The sequence below is a fragment of the Rutilus rutilus genome, assembly GCF_951802725.1.
Source record: "Rutilus rutilus genome assembly, chromosome: 8".
NCBI classification, from domain to species: Eukaryota; Metazoa; Chordata; class Actinopteri; order Cypriniformes; family Leuciscidae; genus Rutilus; species Rutilus rutilus.
In genome coordinates, this window is record NC_140222.1 from 2138455 (window position 1) to 2155424 (window position 16970).

At 41.8% G+C, this 16970-nt stretch overlaps 1 protein-coding gene across 1 annotated transcript in view; it reads right to left on the reverse strand.

The window, feature by feature from the left end:
• LOC311295721 (uncharacterized protein) overlaps positions 1-16970 on the reverse strand; it is an 82227-nt gene that overhangs the window by 11789 nt on the left and 53468 nt on the right. Inside the window, exons 2-5 of the mRNA XM_084417212.1 lie at positions 12281-13003; positions 11318-11353; positions 3663-4295; positions 2190-3431 (exon numbers count right to left, since the gene is read on the reverse strand). Coding sequence (XP_084273338.1) covers positions 2190-3431; positions 3663-4295; positions 11318-11353; positions 12281-12485 — 2116 coding nt within the window. The 5' untranslated portion in view covers positions 12486-13003. The remainder of the gene's footprint in view (positions 1-2189; positions 3432-3662; positions 4296-11317; positions 11354-12280; positions 13004-16970) is intronic.

Sequence of the window (16970 nt, forward strand, 5' to 3'; positions counted from 1 at the left end):
CCACAAGGAGTGGCAAAGAAGAAGAGATAGATATGAGGGTGCCCATTGGGCACCTAGAGATAAGAAAAAGGTATAAGACATGAGGACTGGGAATGGTAACTTTAGATGGCCAGCTGGCATCTCACTTTGTTGCTTGTCAATAAAGTTAATTCTTCTGAGACCTGGAACTTCGACTCTGAAAGATTTCTTTGAGACCCGAACCAAAAAGACTTTGAATTTGCCACAACATTTTAGTTCCTTTTATGTTAATGGCGATTTCCTCCATTGTCCTGTGTGTGTGGGTAGCGTGTGTGTGTCGCGTAGAAGATTATGTCACGGCAGTTTCCTGCGGCGTCGCTATGACAACCAGGTACTATTGTGGAGGTACTATCTGCAATGGAAAACTGAGCAAAAAGCGAGCCGAGACGAGTCGAGTCGAGTTGAGCTGGTACTGGTAATGGAAAAAAGCCATAAGGTACTAGAAAAGGTTGTGTTGTGCCAACTACAGTCTTTTCTAAACACAAACCATATTTCTGAAAATTTTCAGTCAGGTTTTAAATTTTGTCATAGCACTGATATTTTAGTTACTTCCGACACAAGTGACTCAAGTGATTTGAGTGCTTTTAGACCTTACTGCTGCCTTTGACACTGCCAATCACTCTGTCTAGATTAGAATTCTATGTAGGCCTAAAAGGATCAGTCTTGAATTGGTTTAAATCTTATTGAACTGAGAGATATTTTTCTGTCAGGATTGGCAATTTTATCTCCTCTGCTGCTCATCTCGAATCTGGACTTCTGTAGTGCTCTATTTGGGCATCTTTGCTTTTTTATCTCTACATGCTTCCTTTAGGCTTGATTCTGAGAAGGCATGTTGTATCCCTCCATTTTTATGCGGATGATACCCAGATCTAGCTGCCTCTAAAAAGAAATCACCCTTCTGCAATTCAGTCTTTATTTGCATGTCTTGATGAGGTAAAGCTCTGGTTGGCAAATAACTTTTTAACGTTAAATGACTCAAAGACTGAGGTTGTAGTCTTTGGCCCATCTGACAAATTCGAAATTTAATAACTCTACTTTAGAAAGTCTGTGGCCTTTTTATTCAAAGTCTGTACGGAACCTTGGTTCTCTTCTTGGCAGTCGGCTAACACTAATGGCTAATATTTCCTCGGTAGTTGCCTCTAGCTTCTTCCAGCTCCATCTTCTTTCAAAAATGACAAATTTTCTGCCTGGAAGTCCCTTGAGATAGCTATACATGCTTTTATAACCTCTCGACTGGACTGTTGTAATTATCTGCACTCTGGCATTTCTAAGTCCCAGGTTGCTCATTTACAATTGGTTCAAAATGCTGCAGCCACATTTTTAAAGAATGATCATAAGTATGATCACACCACTCCCATTTTGCGAGCTCTTCATTGGCTTCCAGTTCATTTTAGGATTGATTTTAAAATTCTACTATTTGTGTACAAATGTCTACACAACCTTGCTCCACGTTACCTATCTGAACTGCTGCATCCCTACAGTCCTTCCAGAGACTTAAGATCTGGTTATCAAAACTTACTCATGGTTCCCTGTACAAGGCTGAAACACAGAGGAGATAGAGCCTTTTTGGTGGTGGGATCCAAGTTGTGGAACAGCCTGCCTGCACAACTTAAAGTAAACAAATATGTTTTGAAGAGAGATTTAAAAAATGATATGGAAGGAACAGCTGCTCCTTTCATATCAGTTTTTTAATCTCTCTTGAAAACTTATTTGTTTTCTTTAGCTTTTAAAATATGTTGATGATCTTATGTTATTTTTGTTTTGATTACTTGACTTTGTACAGCACTGTGACTGTTTTTAAATGTGCTTTATGAATAAAAGAACAAGAAGAACTTATAAACTTCAACACCAGGACTGATTCAGAACATTTGCAAGGATGTTCTTCCTGGATTTAGTTCCGCCTTCAATACCATCCAACCAGGAAGGCTGATTGTGAAGTTGACAGACCTCGGGATCCCATCTCCCACCTGTAACTGGATTTTGGACTTTCTTACTGATATACCACAGGTGGTGAGGATGGGTGGCAGGGTATCTCTGGGTATCTCCAGGTACCCCCCCCCCCCAAAAAAAAAAAAAAAAAAAAAAATAAAAAAAATAATAAAAGCATGGTATTGTTTGCACCCAGATAATTTTTTTTTGTGCAAAATAAACTGATTATTATATTGACTTACTGTTTGTGTGCTGAACCTCTGGAGTTCCTGTATAAAGTTCATTAGATCTATGCTTTTTTTTATTCTCTTCCTCTTCTTCTCTTTCCTTTTTTTTCTTTTTTTCCCAGTCGTCTCGTTCTCTCTTCATCTCCTTTCGCATCTCTGTTTCATGGTCCGCTATGAATTGTCTTTCTTCCTCCATCATCATCTTCACTCTCTTCATCTCTTCTTCATGTTTGACCTGAAGATAATCTCTCTCTCTCTGTCTTGTTTCTCTCTCTTGTTTTAGTTTCTGATAATATTCATCCCATGTTTCATGTTCTATCTTTCTCCTTCTCTCATCCTCCTCTTCTCTTCTCTTTCTCTCTTTGTCATGATTCAGTCGTTCTTCCTTCATCATTTCCTTCATTCTATTGTTCTCTTGTTGAAGTCTCTGAGTATATTCATTCCAAAATTCCTGTTCTTTGTTTCTTCTTCTCTCATCATCTTCATTTATTTTTTGTATTTCCTGTTGTTTCTGTCTCTCCCATTCCTCTCGTTCCCTCTTCATCTTTTCTTCATGTTTGTTCAATAGTTCCTCTCTCTCTTTGTTCAGTTTTTCCACTTCCTCCGTCAGGATCTTCATCTGCTGTTCTTGTTTCTCTCTTTCCAACTCTCTGAACATCTTACATGAGTAGTAACTATCTCCGTTTGCTTTCACCATGTCGTCTATCTTCTGCAGTAGATCAGTCACCTGTGTTCGGTCTCCAGTCTTATTATTGAACACATGGAATCTGTTTCCACACGTTTCAATCAGCTTCATCAAAGGAGATCCAGGTTTTCCCAAACACTGTTCAAGAGTTTTATTGTTAAGATCATCTCCTCTGGTGAAGAGCACCATTGTGAACATTAAAGAGTTTTCACCGAATGTCTCTTGGATGATCTTCACTGCTGTTGCTTCTTCTTGAGTGAATCGTTGTCCTAAATTGAGCACAATGATGAACACGTGTGGTCCAGGCAGGATCATGGGGATGCAGTTGCTGATTTCTCTCTGGATCGCCTCATTAGTAAGTTCAGTATCAAACAGTCCTGGAGTGTCGATCACAGTAACGTGTCGGCTGTTGATTTCAGATGTTTTTTTCAGACTCTCTTTAGTGACTGATTGTTGAGATGTTTCTGCTTTAAATGCTTCTTTTCCTAAAATGGTGTTTCCGGTTGAACTCTTCCCAACTCCAGTTTTTCCCACCAGCACAATCCTCAGTTCATCCGCACTCTCCCTTGAATCTAAAGATAGATCAAATAAAAATTAAAAACAATATATTAAACTTCACGTGAAGATTGCCAATCATCCAGGTCATCAGAGAATATTGTGTTTAATTTATACTGAAGCATCATGTGCTAATCATAGTATTTCATCTGAACTCTGCATGTAATGTTAAGGTTTTGTCTCACAAATCTAAGTAGACTTTTACAATCATAAAAAGTGTTTAAACATTCAGATTTTCTGATCATTACCTTTTGGCTGAAACCACGTCTCTAATGAATGGATTCTCTTCTTCATTTCTTCAAATGTCTGCAGTTTTTCCATCTGTACAGCCAACAATGTCTCTGTGGAGAAACAAACTCCATTATTTGCCTCAACCATCTGCTGTAGTTTCTCCATTAACATGGACACTTGTGTGTCGGGGCCAATGAAATTATGTCGTCCCCCAAAACTCTCAATGACAGACTGTGTTTCTTTATTTAGTTCTGCTGTCCTGTCTTCTGGATTCTGGTATATGAGGATCATGGTGTGTTTGTTGATTCTTGAGCTGAATATCTTCTGGATCTTCTCCATTTCTGCTCGGTCTTCATTATTAAGTGGAGCAACAGGAATGATGAGGAGGAACACATGAACTCCAGGATCACAGAGAGACACACAGCGGAGCGTCTGACGCATCACTTCCTCCTCTGAGATCTGAGTGTTGAACAGAGCTGGAAGCTCCACCAGAGACACCAGACGTCCATGAAGCTCCACGTCTCTCCTCACACACCCTGAGCTGAGCTCTGATCTTCTGTCTCCCTGGTTCAGGATCAGGTTTGATATGAAGGATTTTAATCTTCTGTCACTCCCACACAGAACCAGATTCAGCTTCACACCCTCTGGAACTGTCAATGGAATAAACTAATTTAACAATCTGGTTTTAATTTAAGATAGATTAATGCTGCATTCACATCATGCCAGAATTACTGTAATTACTGAATTACAGAAAAAGTGTTGGGTACAATGACGCATTCATTTTTTTTCCTCTTTCGCGCAAGTCATGTTTTGAAAGACGATGTCCTGTAGCTTACTAATGTAAATAAATAAAAATGTATACAAAAATGTGATGATGTCCGACTCGTTTTATGAAGAAGAAAGCCTTAAGTTTTCAAAAAGCATTAGACATATGACCCACTATTCTGCTTCATAATAATTCATTACATTTTTTTCATTACATTTATATAGCGCTTTTCTCGGCACTCAAAGCGCTTTACATAGAAGGGGCAATCTCCTCAACCACCACCAATGTGCAGCATCCACTTGGATGATGCGACGGCAGCCATATTGCGCCAGAACGCCCACCACACACCAGCTTACTGGTGGAGAGGAGACAGAGTGATGAAGCCAATCAGTATATGGGGATGATTAGGAGGCCATGATGGACAGAGGCCACTGGGCAAATTTGGCCAGGATGCCGGGGTTACACCCCTACTTTTTCGAAAGACATCCTGGGATTTTTAATGACCACAGAGAGTCAGGACCTCGGTTTTACGTCTCATCCGAAGGAGGGGTCTGTACCATAAGTACCATGTTGACAATATGACATGACGTGGTTCAATGTACCTAAGAGACTGTTCGTTTTTTATTTAAGGGGCTACCGGAGGAGTTTTGAGATCTATAGTCAAAATAGACTTGACCCTCTCTTCGCCAGCAATAAATGTTTCTGTGACCCTCCAAAATGATTGTGAAAAAAGGCATGACCCTCCCCGATAATTCATTGATTACTTCTGTACTGCTTTGCGCTTGGCAAAGATGTTCAGATAGCCATTGTTTTTTTTACAACCATGACAAACGACTTAAACTCTGCTTTCTCATACTAGGGCTGTAAGAGACCAAACCCACGATTCGGTTCGTATCACAATTTTTGATAAAAAAAAAATCTCCATGTTTTCGGTGCTGATGCGGTGGTGTGTTCATGTATGTGGGTGGCGCTGCCAATAAAGCACATAAAAGCTGTCACAAAGAACCGGCAAAAGTAATGATTATGAATATGTCAAATATAGCAAGGAGACATTTAAATTGTTTATTAATAAACAAGTGTTTTCTGTGTCAGTGTCATCTGCAAAGATGAAGTTGACGATGCTGACTCACGATCTTCGCAGTAGTGAACGCGCCAGAGAGAAATGCACATTTCATACGGATTACATAAGCAGAGAACAGTCTGTTTTCTTGCGTGTTGGATTGTTCTGTTTAAAAGCAGGCTACACATTTCAAGCTTTCTATATATTTCTCAGGTCTGTGGGCAAGTAGGCTACCTTATACGCCGTGTTTCAGTTAATTAATGAGACAAGCTCCAGTTCACGCGCCGGCGCCTTCATGTCATGATTATCTATTGTCTGCTATATTTACTTCTTATTTATTAAATCCATGCAATTGGTTCATGAAACATTGATTACAATTAAGATTCAATTAATACAAAATTAAATTCACTTTAAAGAAAGGCAGCTGTTCTGTTTGAGGTCTCTGTGAAAGTTTTAAAGCAGTCTTTTAGTGCCACTTTCAGAGCGGTCACATCCATAACCGAGAACTGACATGTTGTTTTTTCCCTCATAAATGCAAACACGAAACATAAAATAAAATAAATATTATAATGGATTTTTGTTGGGTCAGACCAATCTGTTAGCGATGGGGGGCCGAGACTGAGAGAGCTACATGGACAAATATGCACCAAACAAGCCACTTTGAAATGTTGCGGTTTTCATGAATACAAAAGTTGGGTGACCCTCCCCCTAGACTAAAAAAAGTTTGATGACCCTCCCCTTCAACAAAGAATAAAAAGACATGACCCTCCCCTATTTTCCTCCAGTGGTCCATTCCATAAATACCAAACGGTCCCTAAACAATGATTACCAAATTTCTCTCTCATATTGCTCCTCATAACCACTGAAAACGGTAAAAAAAAAAAATCTAACCAAAAGTCAAATTATTATGGACATTATCTGACATTAAGCGTTTCTGCTTCACATTTTCAGCAGGACATCGGAGCGGCTGTGGGTTGACTGCCCACGGTTCTCATGGGCTTTATATATAAGTCCTAACGTGAAAAAGCTTTATGTGGTTTAATGTACCTAAACAACGATCACCAAATTTCTCTCTCATATTACTCATAACCACTGAAAACTGTCAAAAAAAACTATTATTATATTATTGACGTTATATTATGGACGTTAAGTTAAAAGTGGTGGGTACAAAATGACTCATGACGAATTCTGGTGGGTACGCGTACCCACCGTCCCCACCGAAATCAACGCCTATGTTCACAGTGCATTAACTAATGTGGTAACACTTTATAATAACTGTATTAATCATTAATTAATCATTAGGCATTAATAATGAATTAATTCATCATTTATAAAGCAGTAATACACATTAATAAGCAGTTTATAAATACAGCTATTTATGCTTTGTTCTTGATTTATAAACATAACTATAATGTGTTTAATAATTGTATTTTCATATTTTATTATTGATCGATTAATCATTTCATAAATGAAGTATTGCATTATATACAAACCAGGTATTTAGGAGTTGTCAGTGGTTCATAAGATCACTTAAAGTGTAAGTAAATTATTAATAAACTATTTAAATGTACATTCACATCTTATTATTCAGACATATAGTAATAGTTACATAGTGTGTTAATAAATGCTTTATTAACATGTATTTCTACTGTAATTCAGGGTTAATTCAGGTAGTTATAAAGCATTTAGTAGTGGTCAGTTAACTATCTAAAGTGAGGACTAGTTCTCTTACGAGAGGTTCTCTCGTATTGCGTAAGTTGCTTACGCTACGGGTAAAGTAATCTTTTCTCGAGATATGAAGCCAAAAAAATTATCCTTAATTTTGTATATATTGTCAATGCGTTGCAGCAGCTGGCAGACCTAGAGCGGGCTGGCTAGCATGCTCATTGGCTGCTCTGAGGCAACTGCAGCAGCCTACCACTGAGCCCTGCGTGACGTCACAGCCCGCCAGCGTATAAAAGGCTTAGCGTATAAAAGGACGGGCTCGGGGGCTGCTTACCTAATTTTCATCTCTTCAGCGAAGCTCTCCGCATCGCTGGATTCTTGAGAGAAGCCGCCGCCGTTGAATCAAGCGACAGGGCAAGCAGAGGACAGTGCCTGAGGAAGCCGGACGATTCTTCGCCGCCTTCAGCCATCCGTGCCTGCCACGCTATCCGGCGTCATATCCTTTTTCTGCTGCTTCTGTGTGTGCTCGCCGCTGCGACACACACTCTAAAAGAGCGCGAGGCGTTTTTCTCAAAATGCCTCGTATTTCCTGTGGCTCTTGCCGAGCCCCGCTCAGCGACGGAGACCGTCACGTGATCTGCGCTCTCTGCCTGGGCCGAGACCACGCAGCCCTCGCCCTGCCTGCGGGCTCGACTCGACATGTTCGACGCTGAAGCTGCACCTCCGCCTGCCTCTGCTGGACCGTGCAGGAAGAAGCGTCGCTCCCAGAGTCCAGCGGAGCCTACCGCGGCCTACAAGTGCTCGCCGGGTAATTCCCCTCGAGCCTCGTTATCTCCTTCTCAGCTCTCCCTCACGGATGCACAGATGCCGGCCTCCGCCCTCACTGTTGCCACCTCGGGGGATGAAGCGTAAGGAGACACTGCCGATGACAGCTGTTCCCTCCTGGCTTCAGGAAGTGAAGACTGGTCTGGATCTAACATCACGGACCCCGGCCCTTCGCTCCAGGAGTCCGGTGGGACTCGGGCCAGCGTGGACGCGGAACTACTTCGCCTCCTCACCAAGGCCGTCGGCCAACTCGGCCTCGAGTGGTCCCCGCCTGAGGAGCCCGCGCCCAACAGGCTTGACGGGTGTTTTCTGCCTAGCCGCTGCCATGCGCCTGCCTCTAGGTCAGCACCCTTCCTGCCAGAGCTCCACAACGAGCTTGCGAACCTTTCGCCGCGAGACTTCACTCTCCCGTCTCCTCAACGCTCTCCCAAGTGGACGGCGCCAGTGAGAAAGGGTACAAATCCATTCCCCCTGTGGAAGAGGCAGTAGCAGCGCACCTTTGTCCACCCTCTGCGGGATGGCGTGCAAAGGCTGCCCTCCCCGCTTCCGCTCTACACTCTATGGCAGTTCTCCAAATTCTCCAGGCTGATCTCCTCTGTGAATGGGACGAGAAAGGCCCGGACCAGGCTGTCATCATGGATTTGAGGAGCGCGACGGACCTTTCCACTAAATCTGCGGCCCAAGATACAAAATCCAAATCGGATCCAAATCGGGAGATGCATCGCTTCGCTCACTGTGACGGAGAGGCACCTGTGGCTAACGCTCACGGACATGAGGGAGACTAAGCGAGCCATTTTTCTAAACGCCCCCCTCTCTCCTTCTGGCCTCTTCGGCCCCGTTGTGAGTGGGATCGTCGACCGCTTTTCTGAGGTTCAGAAAACCACGCAGGCCATGAAACTCTTCCTCTTCTCAATACAGTAAAGCAGGGCTATTCGCTGCAATTCGCCCGCTGTCCCCCGTGCTATCGTGCATGGACCGAGACGAGAGTGAATCAGGAAGTAGCACACCTACTTAGCGCAGAAATAGAAAAACTGCTAGGCAAAGGGGCCATAGAGTCAGTACCCCCTTCCCAGAGCGAGTCAGGCTTTTACAGCCGGTACTTCCTCGTGCCGAAGAAGGATGGAACTCTCTGACCTATCTTAGATCTGAGGTATTTGAACAAAACTCTCATGAGGCGACCGTTCAAAATGCTCACGACCAGACAGATCATCACGCATATGCGCCCGAGGGACTGGTTTATCTCTCTCGATCTGAAAGACGCCTATTTTCAGATTCAGATAATACCCCATCACAGGCCATTCTTGAGATTCGCCTTTGACGGTCAGGTATATCAATACACCGTCCTTCCGTTCGGCCTGTCTTTAGCACCTCGTACATTCACAAAGTGCATGGACGCGGCTCTCGCCCCCCTCAGAAGTCAGGGTGTGCGAATACTGAACTATCTGGACGATTGGTTGATTCTGGCACAGTCAGAGATGGAACTAATATCTCACAGAACGTTGCTTCTCAACCATCTGGACAATTTGGGTCTCACGGTCAACTGGACCAAGAGCTCATTACTGCCCAGTCAGACAGCCTCCTTTCTGGGAATAGAACTGGACTCTGTGTCTATGACGGCCCGCCTGTCATCACAGCACGCGCACTGTGTTCAACGCCTGGCCGCTTCATTCCAGACGGGCAGCCTTGTTCCCCTGAAAACCTTTCAGAGAATGTTGGGCTGTATGGCCTCAGCCACAGCAGTACTTCAGCTGGGCTTGCTACGTATGTGGCCCCTACAGCGCTGGCTGAACGCACGAGTACCACACCGAGCTTGGGCTTCCGGCGGTCTGCGTATCAGGGTGACTCAGAGCTGCGTTTCAGCTCATCATTTGGCATCTGGTGGCGAGCTCGTTGTTAACCTCCTCTGCCCCGTTAGAGCTTTAAGGATTTACGTCACGCGCTCCGCCGCCTTCAGGCGCTCAGAGCAGCTCTTCGTTTCGTTCGGTGGGCGCGTCAAAGGTCTCGCCACCTTGAAACAGAGTCTGTCCAGATGGATAGTGGACGCTATCGTGGCAGTGTATGCGTCTAAAGACCTGCAGTGCCCTTTGGGCATCAGGGCTCACTCCACTAGAGGCATGGCCTCTTCGTGTGCTTGGTCCAGTGGGATTTCTATTCACCACATTTGTATGGCGGCAGGCTGGGCCTCCCCCTCTACATTTGTTAGGTTCTATAACCTGGAAGTCCCTGCCTTGCAGGCTAGACTTTTGTCAGTCTAACTTATGAGTATGTGCTGTTCAGAATTCGTTCATGCGCAGGCTACTCTCACGTTTATCCCAGCTCCCCTGGTTGAGCTGCACTATGAGGATTGATATTCTCTTCTCAGTATGGACCGGCGGCGTCGCTCTGTACGTTTTGCCACATGACACTGTGTGCTTATGTATATGTACTGGCCCACTCTATTGGCAGTCTTACTCCCACTAAATATATGTTCCCCGGGTGTGCCCTTGGGACTTATGTGGTGGATGCTTGTCGCGCACGGCGTTGACAAAGGGTTCCCGTAGCGTAAGCAACTTACGCAATACAAGAGAACCTCTTGTAAGAGAACATACTTGGTTACTAACGTAACCTCGGTTCTCTCTAGAAGAGGGAACGAGTATTGCGTAACCCGCCGTGCTCACACCCCGAGCTGATCTCGCTTCAGTCGATGAAAATCAGGTAAGCAGCCCCCGAGCCCGTCCTTTTATACGCTAAACCACCCCCATTCTGGCGGGCTGTGACGTCACGCAGGGCTCAGTGGTAGGCTGCTGCAGTTGCCTCAGAGCAGCCAATGAGCACGCTAGCCAGCCCGCTCTAGGTCTGCCAGCTGCTGCAACGCATTGACAATATATACAAAATTAAGGATAATTTTTTTGGCTTCATATCTCGAGAAAAGATTACTTTACCCATAGCGTAAGCATCTTACGCAATACTCGTTCCCTCTTCTAGAGAGAACCGAGGTTATGTTAGTAACCGGGTACGTTATGCCTCGTAAAGCTTTTACAAAGGAGATTTAAAGACTCAGTTATCTTCTAAACAGAAAAAGGAAACAAACACAACACAGTGATACAGAACATAGAAATATTTAAGACGTATGAATGAAGTTTATTAATTATTTACTTACACTTTCTAAGATCTACACAGTAAGAGTTTGACCCTGATAAAACAAACATTAGATTGTATTTAAAAACTAACTTGCCATCAACTACTTCTATTTTTTTTTCTACAAATACACCATTTTATAACCTCAACATTTTCTTCATAATAACCACAATTGTCCTGAATATCTGGTTCATGTCCCACAAACAACACCACCAACAACTTACAGCTAAATGGATTACCTGAATGATCTTCACCTGGCTCCTTTTTACCTTTAACTGTAATAAAAGAAAAGGCAAAAGTGAATAGATTGAGTGCAGACCTGCTACAGATTTAGCTCAGTACTAAATCCTGCTCAAACTGTGATTTATTTAGATGGGTCACTTTGAGATCTGACATGCATTTAAAAACTAACATCAGGGTATGTACTGTATACCTTTTTGATTCCAGTCCCAATATTTACTGTTGAAATATTGGGACTTTTGTTGGCAGAATCAGCATCTTTTTCTGCTTTGGCTTTGAAACAGTCTTAACATTCTCTAACTAATTGCTGGAACATTATAACTACTGCATGTCTGCAAAATGTAGTAACTCACTCAAATCATTTAATTCATGCTTCAAAAACTAGTTATTGTGTCATTAAATTGGCCAATGCCACCAAAATAAAAAGTGCTTTTGTCAAATAAAAAATGTTTAGATGTTTTTTCATCATGGAAATATTTGTTATTAAATTTCATATTTGTTCAGTGCTTTTGTTGACACTGGCTGCTTTTTACACGACACACTAATGTCAGTTTTGTCCAGCTGAATGCTCTTGTTCTCACACTTACCTTTTTAGATACAGATTTCAACAGCATGTAAAAATTTACTTGTAAAAGTCAACAGTTCACAGAACAAGAATATGCACATTTGCGCATATATACATTATATATATATATATATATATATATATATATATATATATATATGCGTATGCATGTTTTATAAATGAGGCTCCTGACCTTATTGTTTTGAGAGAAAAATCTAATTCAAGAACTGAGCCAAAGTTTTGTAGGTGGGATCTGAATAAACTAATCCCATGCAAAATGAGGGGGATTTTTCCTCAATTGACAGCATCTTCTCTTGTAACTAAAGCTTGTGATGGTTAACTGTTGATTTGACCACAATCCCTAAATATTTTTGACAATAAAAATCTGAAAACTTACGTTTTTTGAATACTCCTGTTATCCCACGAATCAAATGATTTTTTTCTTCTTTCTGACTCTCACTGTGTTTGCTCTCTCTTTTGTGATCAGATTTCAGGTCTGTCCTTAATGAAGCTACAGGTCCGATGTTGTCTCCATCCACCGATGTTCCTTCTGTAGTCATCTGTATTTCACATTTGAGATATTCTTCATTTCCCCTGATCATCTCCTCTACTCTTCCGAATATCACAGAGCAGAATGCCTTTTGGTTTTCATCAAACTGAACATGTCCTCCTCCACACTCTTTAGTTAGTTGATGAATAAAGCCATTCTCTATCACAGTGCTGTGTTCAGTAACCAGTGTTCTTCCATCAGTAGTCAGCACTATAGTGTGTTTAATGGCCTTCTCACTGAAGAGTTTCAGCACAGTTCTCACTCTTCTCAGATCCTCATCACTGAAGTCATTATACTGCAGGACGAGTAAGATCACATGAGGTCCTGGAGCAGACTGAGACACACACTCTCTCACTCTCTGTGTGATCTGATACTGGTAGAGCTGTGGCTGGAGCAGGTTAGCAGTGTTGATGACTGTGAGATTTCTCTTCTCCACCGGTCCACTGATTTTCACACTGTGCAGCTGTGAATAAGACGATGAAGCTTCACTGTGAAACGCTTCTGTCTCCAGTATAGTGTTTCCCACTCGGCTGTTTTCTGACACATTCTTTCCCAGCAGAACAATCCTCACTGAAAAAGAGCACACACACACACATTGGGTTTCCATGTTTTATGGGGACTCTCCATAGACGTAATGGTTTTTATACTGTACAAACTGTATATTCTGTCCCCTTACACTAACCCGACCCCTAAATCTGTCCATCACACACACACACACACACACACACACACACACACACACACACACACACACACACACACACACACACACACACTGTAACCCGACCCCTAATCCTGGCCATCACACACACACACACACACACACACTAACCCTACCCTTAAACCTGACCATCACTCACAACTTTCTGCATTTTTACATTTTAAAAAATGCAAAAAAGCTCGAAAGTGCAACGCACAATATGGCAGAGTAATTCCCGCCTTCTAAATAAAAGAGCCAATCGTCAATTCAAGCCGCGGGCCATCTGTAAGAGCAGCCAAAATATTCATCCAAAACATAGACCTCTAAACTTACAGTTTTTCTCGATTGCTTAAACACTATAACCAGGCTTTTGAACTAAAATTTCAAAACCATAATGCCATTTATCAAAAAGCACACCCATTTCACTAAACTATAAACACTATTCCCTGTTTTGACACATGAGTCAAATTTCACTAGTTCACACTTACAAATAAGTCAGATAGAATAAATGCGTATTTGGCGTGCTGTCCGAGGAGAGGGCTCCGGGCTCGGTATTCGGCCCGAACCCAGAGTATTCCCCCCGTATTCCTGGCTGTAAAGATTGAGCCAAGGGTGAGGAGTCGGGGTGGTGGAGGGATGCTGGAAAACTGTCAAGGAATATTAGGTGAATTGACAGAGTGGATATATATATACTTCTTGTCATGCTGATTAGGGTAGACATAATTGTTTGATGACGAGTAGATTGGATTGATTATTTGAACGTGCTCCTCCCGAACTTTGTTTATAAAACATCATTTGTTGAACTGTCACTGCAAAACTCTACACACAAATCCCTTCATTTCTCATTGCCTACACCATGTTGTCATGTATAAAGCACTAGCACTCAATATTGTTCACTCAAGTCAGCACAGCTTCAGCTCAGTTAGCACACAATTATCCAGGTGGAAACACTAAGAGTCAAAATTTAACACACATCAATCAGATCCTTCAATAGATAGATAAAGGGGCCCAAATCAGTTTATTGAGTTTTGGAACAATGGATCCAGAAAGACATGAAGGAAGAGATCGAGGAGGGATAAGGAGGAGGAGGAGGAGGACGATGAAGGACAAGAAGACAAGCAGTCTCAGATGAAATTCAAGCCACTCTAGTTGCCCATGTCTTTGTCAATGGTATGACTATGAGGGAGGCTGGGCTACGAGTAAGGCCAAATTTGAGTCGCTTTACTGTCGCCTCGAGAACCTTCAGGGAGGTGTGGTGGCAAACAAAATTCTATCGCTGAATAAAAGACAAACATTTCCAATAGTCTTTGATGAGGTTTATTTTCTTGCAAGAAAAGGCCAGCAGTCGTACAGTCACACAGAGTGGCTGCAGAGTGTAACAGTGAAGGGAGGGCATCCTTCATCCTTTATAGTCTTGACTCCCAGAATGTTATCTTTCTAGGCAAATGATGGTATTTCAAGCATATGAGGAACATTCTTAGACGTGTTCATCATATTGTCTCCTTGAGTGGATCGAGGCCCTCCTGTCACCTACTAACACTCTTTACCATTCCAATACAATTCCACATAGAATAAGGTTTTGTGTGTGCTCTTTTACTGTCATATGATGGTCACACACATCTTACTGTAAGTAAGTAAATACTGTAAAAAAAAAATAGAGGAGAGAGTAAAAAAAATAAATATTTTTGTGTGTGTGTGTGTGTGTGTTGTACTGTGTAGTACATGAATGAATAAAAATGTGCCAGTGTATCCATTGGTTGTGTCTTTTGTGTTCATCATGTGAAAAGGTTTGTGAGGGGGGGAACCACAAGCAACACAACTTACCAGTTTTGGAAATGTTGTTTTGAATTTATTGCACCAGTGTGTTAGACTATGTTGTAGTGTGTGTGATTTTGAGGGCTTGTGTGTCCAGTGTGAGGGCAAAGTTTGGTTTTTCAGCAAGAGTGAATGGTTTTGAGTGTAGAGCTTCATTTTGACCTGAAAATAGGATGTTTGGGGAATTGGGTGAGACGTTATGGATTTGTGTTTACTGTTTTGAGAATATGAGGCATAGTTTCAAGAAATGTGTTTAAGCAATCGAGAAAAACTGTAATCAATATTAAAATGTAAAAGTGTTCAGCATTCTGTAACAAATATTTTGTGATTTTCTGGACTATTTTAAGTAGGAAAGTGAGCAGGATATATTCAAATGTAGCACATGGATTCGGTAGGCATGTATTTATTATAGTAAGCGGAGCAGCCATCGGTCCTCCTGAGCTCTACAGCGCCCCACAGTTTTCTAATGTAAATGGAACTGCAGCATGCTCTAATAGCTGGGTTTCACTCACGTGATTATGATGACGGGCAGGAAGTAAACATGGAGAATATGTCTATGGAGGAAACCGTTGCGGAGTGTCCATATTGTACCTTTATCCGATTTTTTTTACCGTCCGTTTACACGTTCTTTCAACTCTGACCCATATCCAATTCATGTGTTTACACTTGCCATACTATCTGAAACATTGCGCATGCTTAAAGGGTTCAATTCTCTTGCACAGATGGGTGGACGCGAAATATGCTTGATCCTAGCTCTGCAATATATGCTAAGTTCGCCAAACATCACCATGATCTTGAGGTGAAAGAGGACAAAAAGTGCCATCATTGCACATATGCTTTATTTATTGTGTGTGAGAGAGATCTCGGGACTGGTGGGAGCATATTGTGTTTACAGTTTTTTACAATTGCTATGACAGTTTTTTCAATACATTTAACAAGTTTCCTAAACTCTTAACGCATCAACACACCTAAAACACACAATTGGCAAAACGGTTAATTTCATGCTCAAAATCACACATTGTAAACTAAACTCCAAAACTAATTTTCAAAATACAATAATACACTAACACAATACACTATGTCTAACAAAACACTGCAAACATGTTTCAAAATCAAATAATTATTCAAAACATTAACACATGTTCTCTTCCAACAGGAACATTTAGTCAATCATAACACAATGACAAAAAAAACACTATCATCAGCTGAAATTACAGAAACTGCATTATTTTATGTGTCAATTCTGCCCTTATACAACAGACAGTATTGTATTGATCATAGATTGTGTTTTGCACTGCAGTTTTTTGAAGTTGCTCTACATTTTTGTTTTGTTTGTAATGTAAATGCATGCATTTTGTTGTAGTTTTTTTTGCAGCAGAAATTCAATACAACAAAATAAATGACCCTTCTTAGAGTAGCTTTATAGAATGTATGGTTTATGAAAAAAAGAAGACAGAGACAGAATTGCTGCAGTAACGGCTTTATTTGCAACAGGACATTTCTGCAAGATAACAAAAATATGCAATATAGCTGCCATTTACAGTATTACTGTATGTGAAAATACAAAATATACAAACAGAAAAAGCCATCTTCTAATCTGCATTAGGCCATATGTTCTCATCCACATCACACCTGATATCTTCCCTGGCAAGGCATCTTGGGAAGAATCTTTTGGCATGCCTTATCCACCCCTGGCAGTGTTCAGCTGTGATGTCTTGGTATGCAGCATCTTTTGCATCCAGGAGGGACATTTGGTCCTGTGGACTATGGTCAAAAACCTTTCATCTCCAGGCTGAGAAAACTCCTCAATGGGGTTGAGGAAAGGGAAGTAAGGGGCAAGGAAAATGGACATCATCCTCTGATGGGCGTCAAACCAGGCTGTGACTAGACGGAATGGTGGAATGCCACATTGTCCCATATTTGCATAACTTCAATCAGCTGTTTCTCAGTAGCAATGGAATAAAATACAATTTCAATTCACAATATAAGCAGCTGTTTATCTTGACTTTAGCCTGTAAGGTT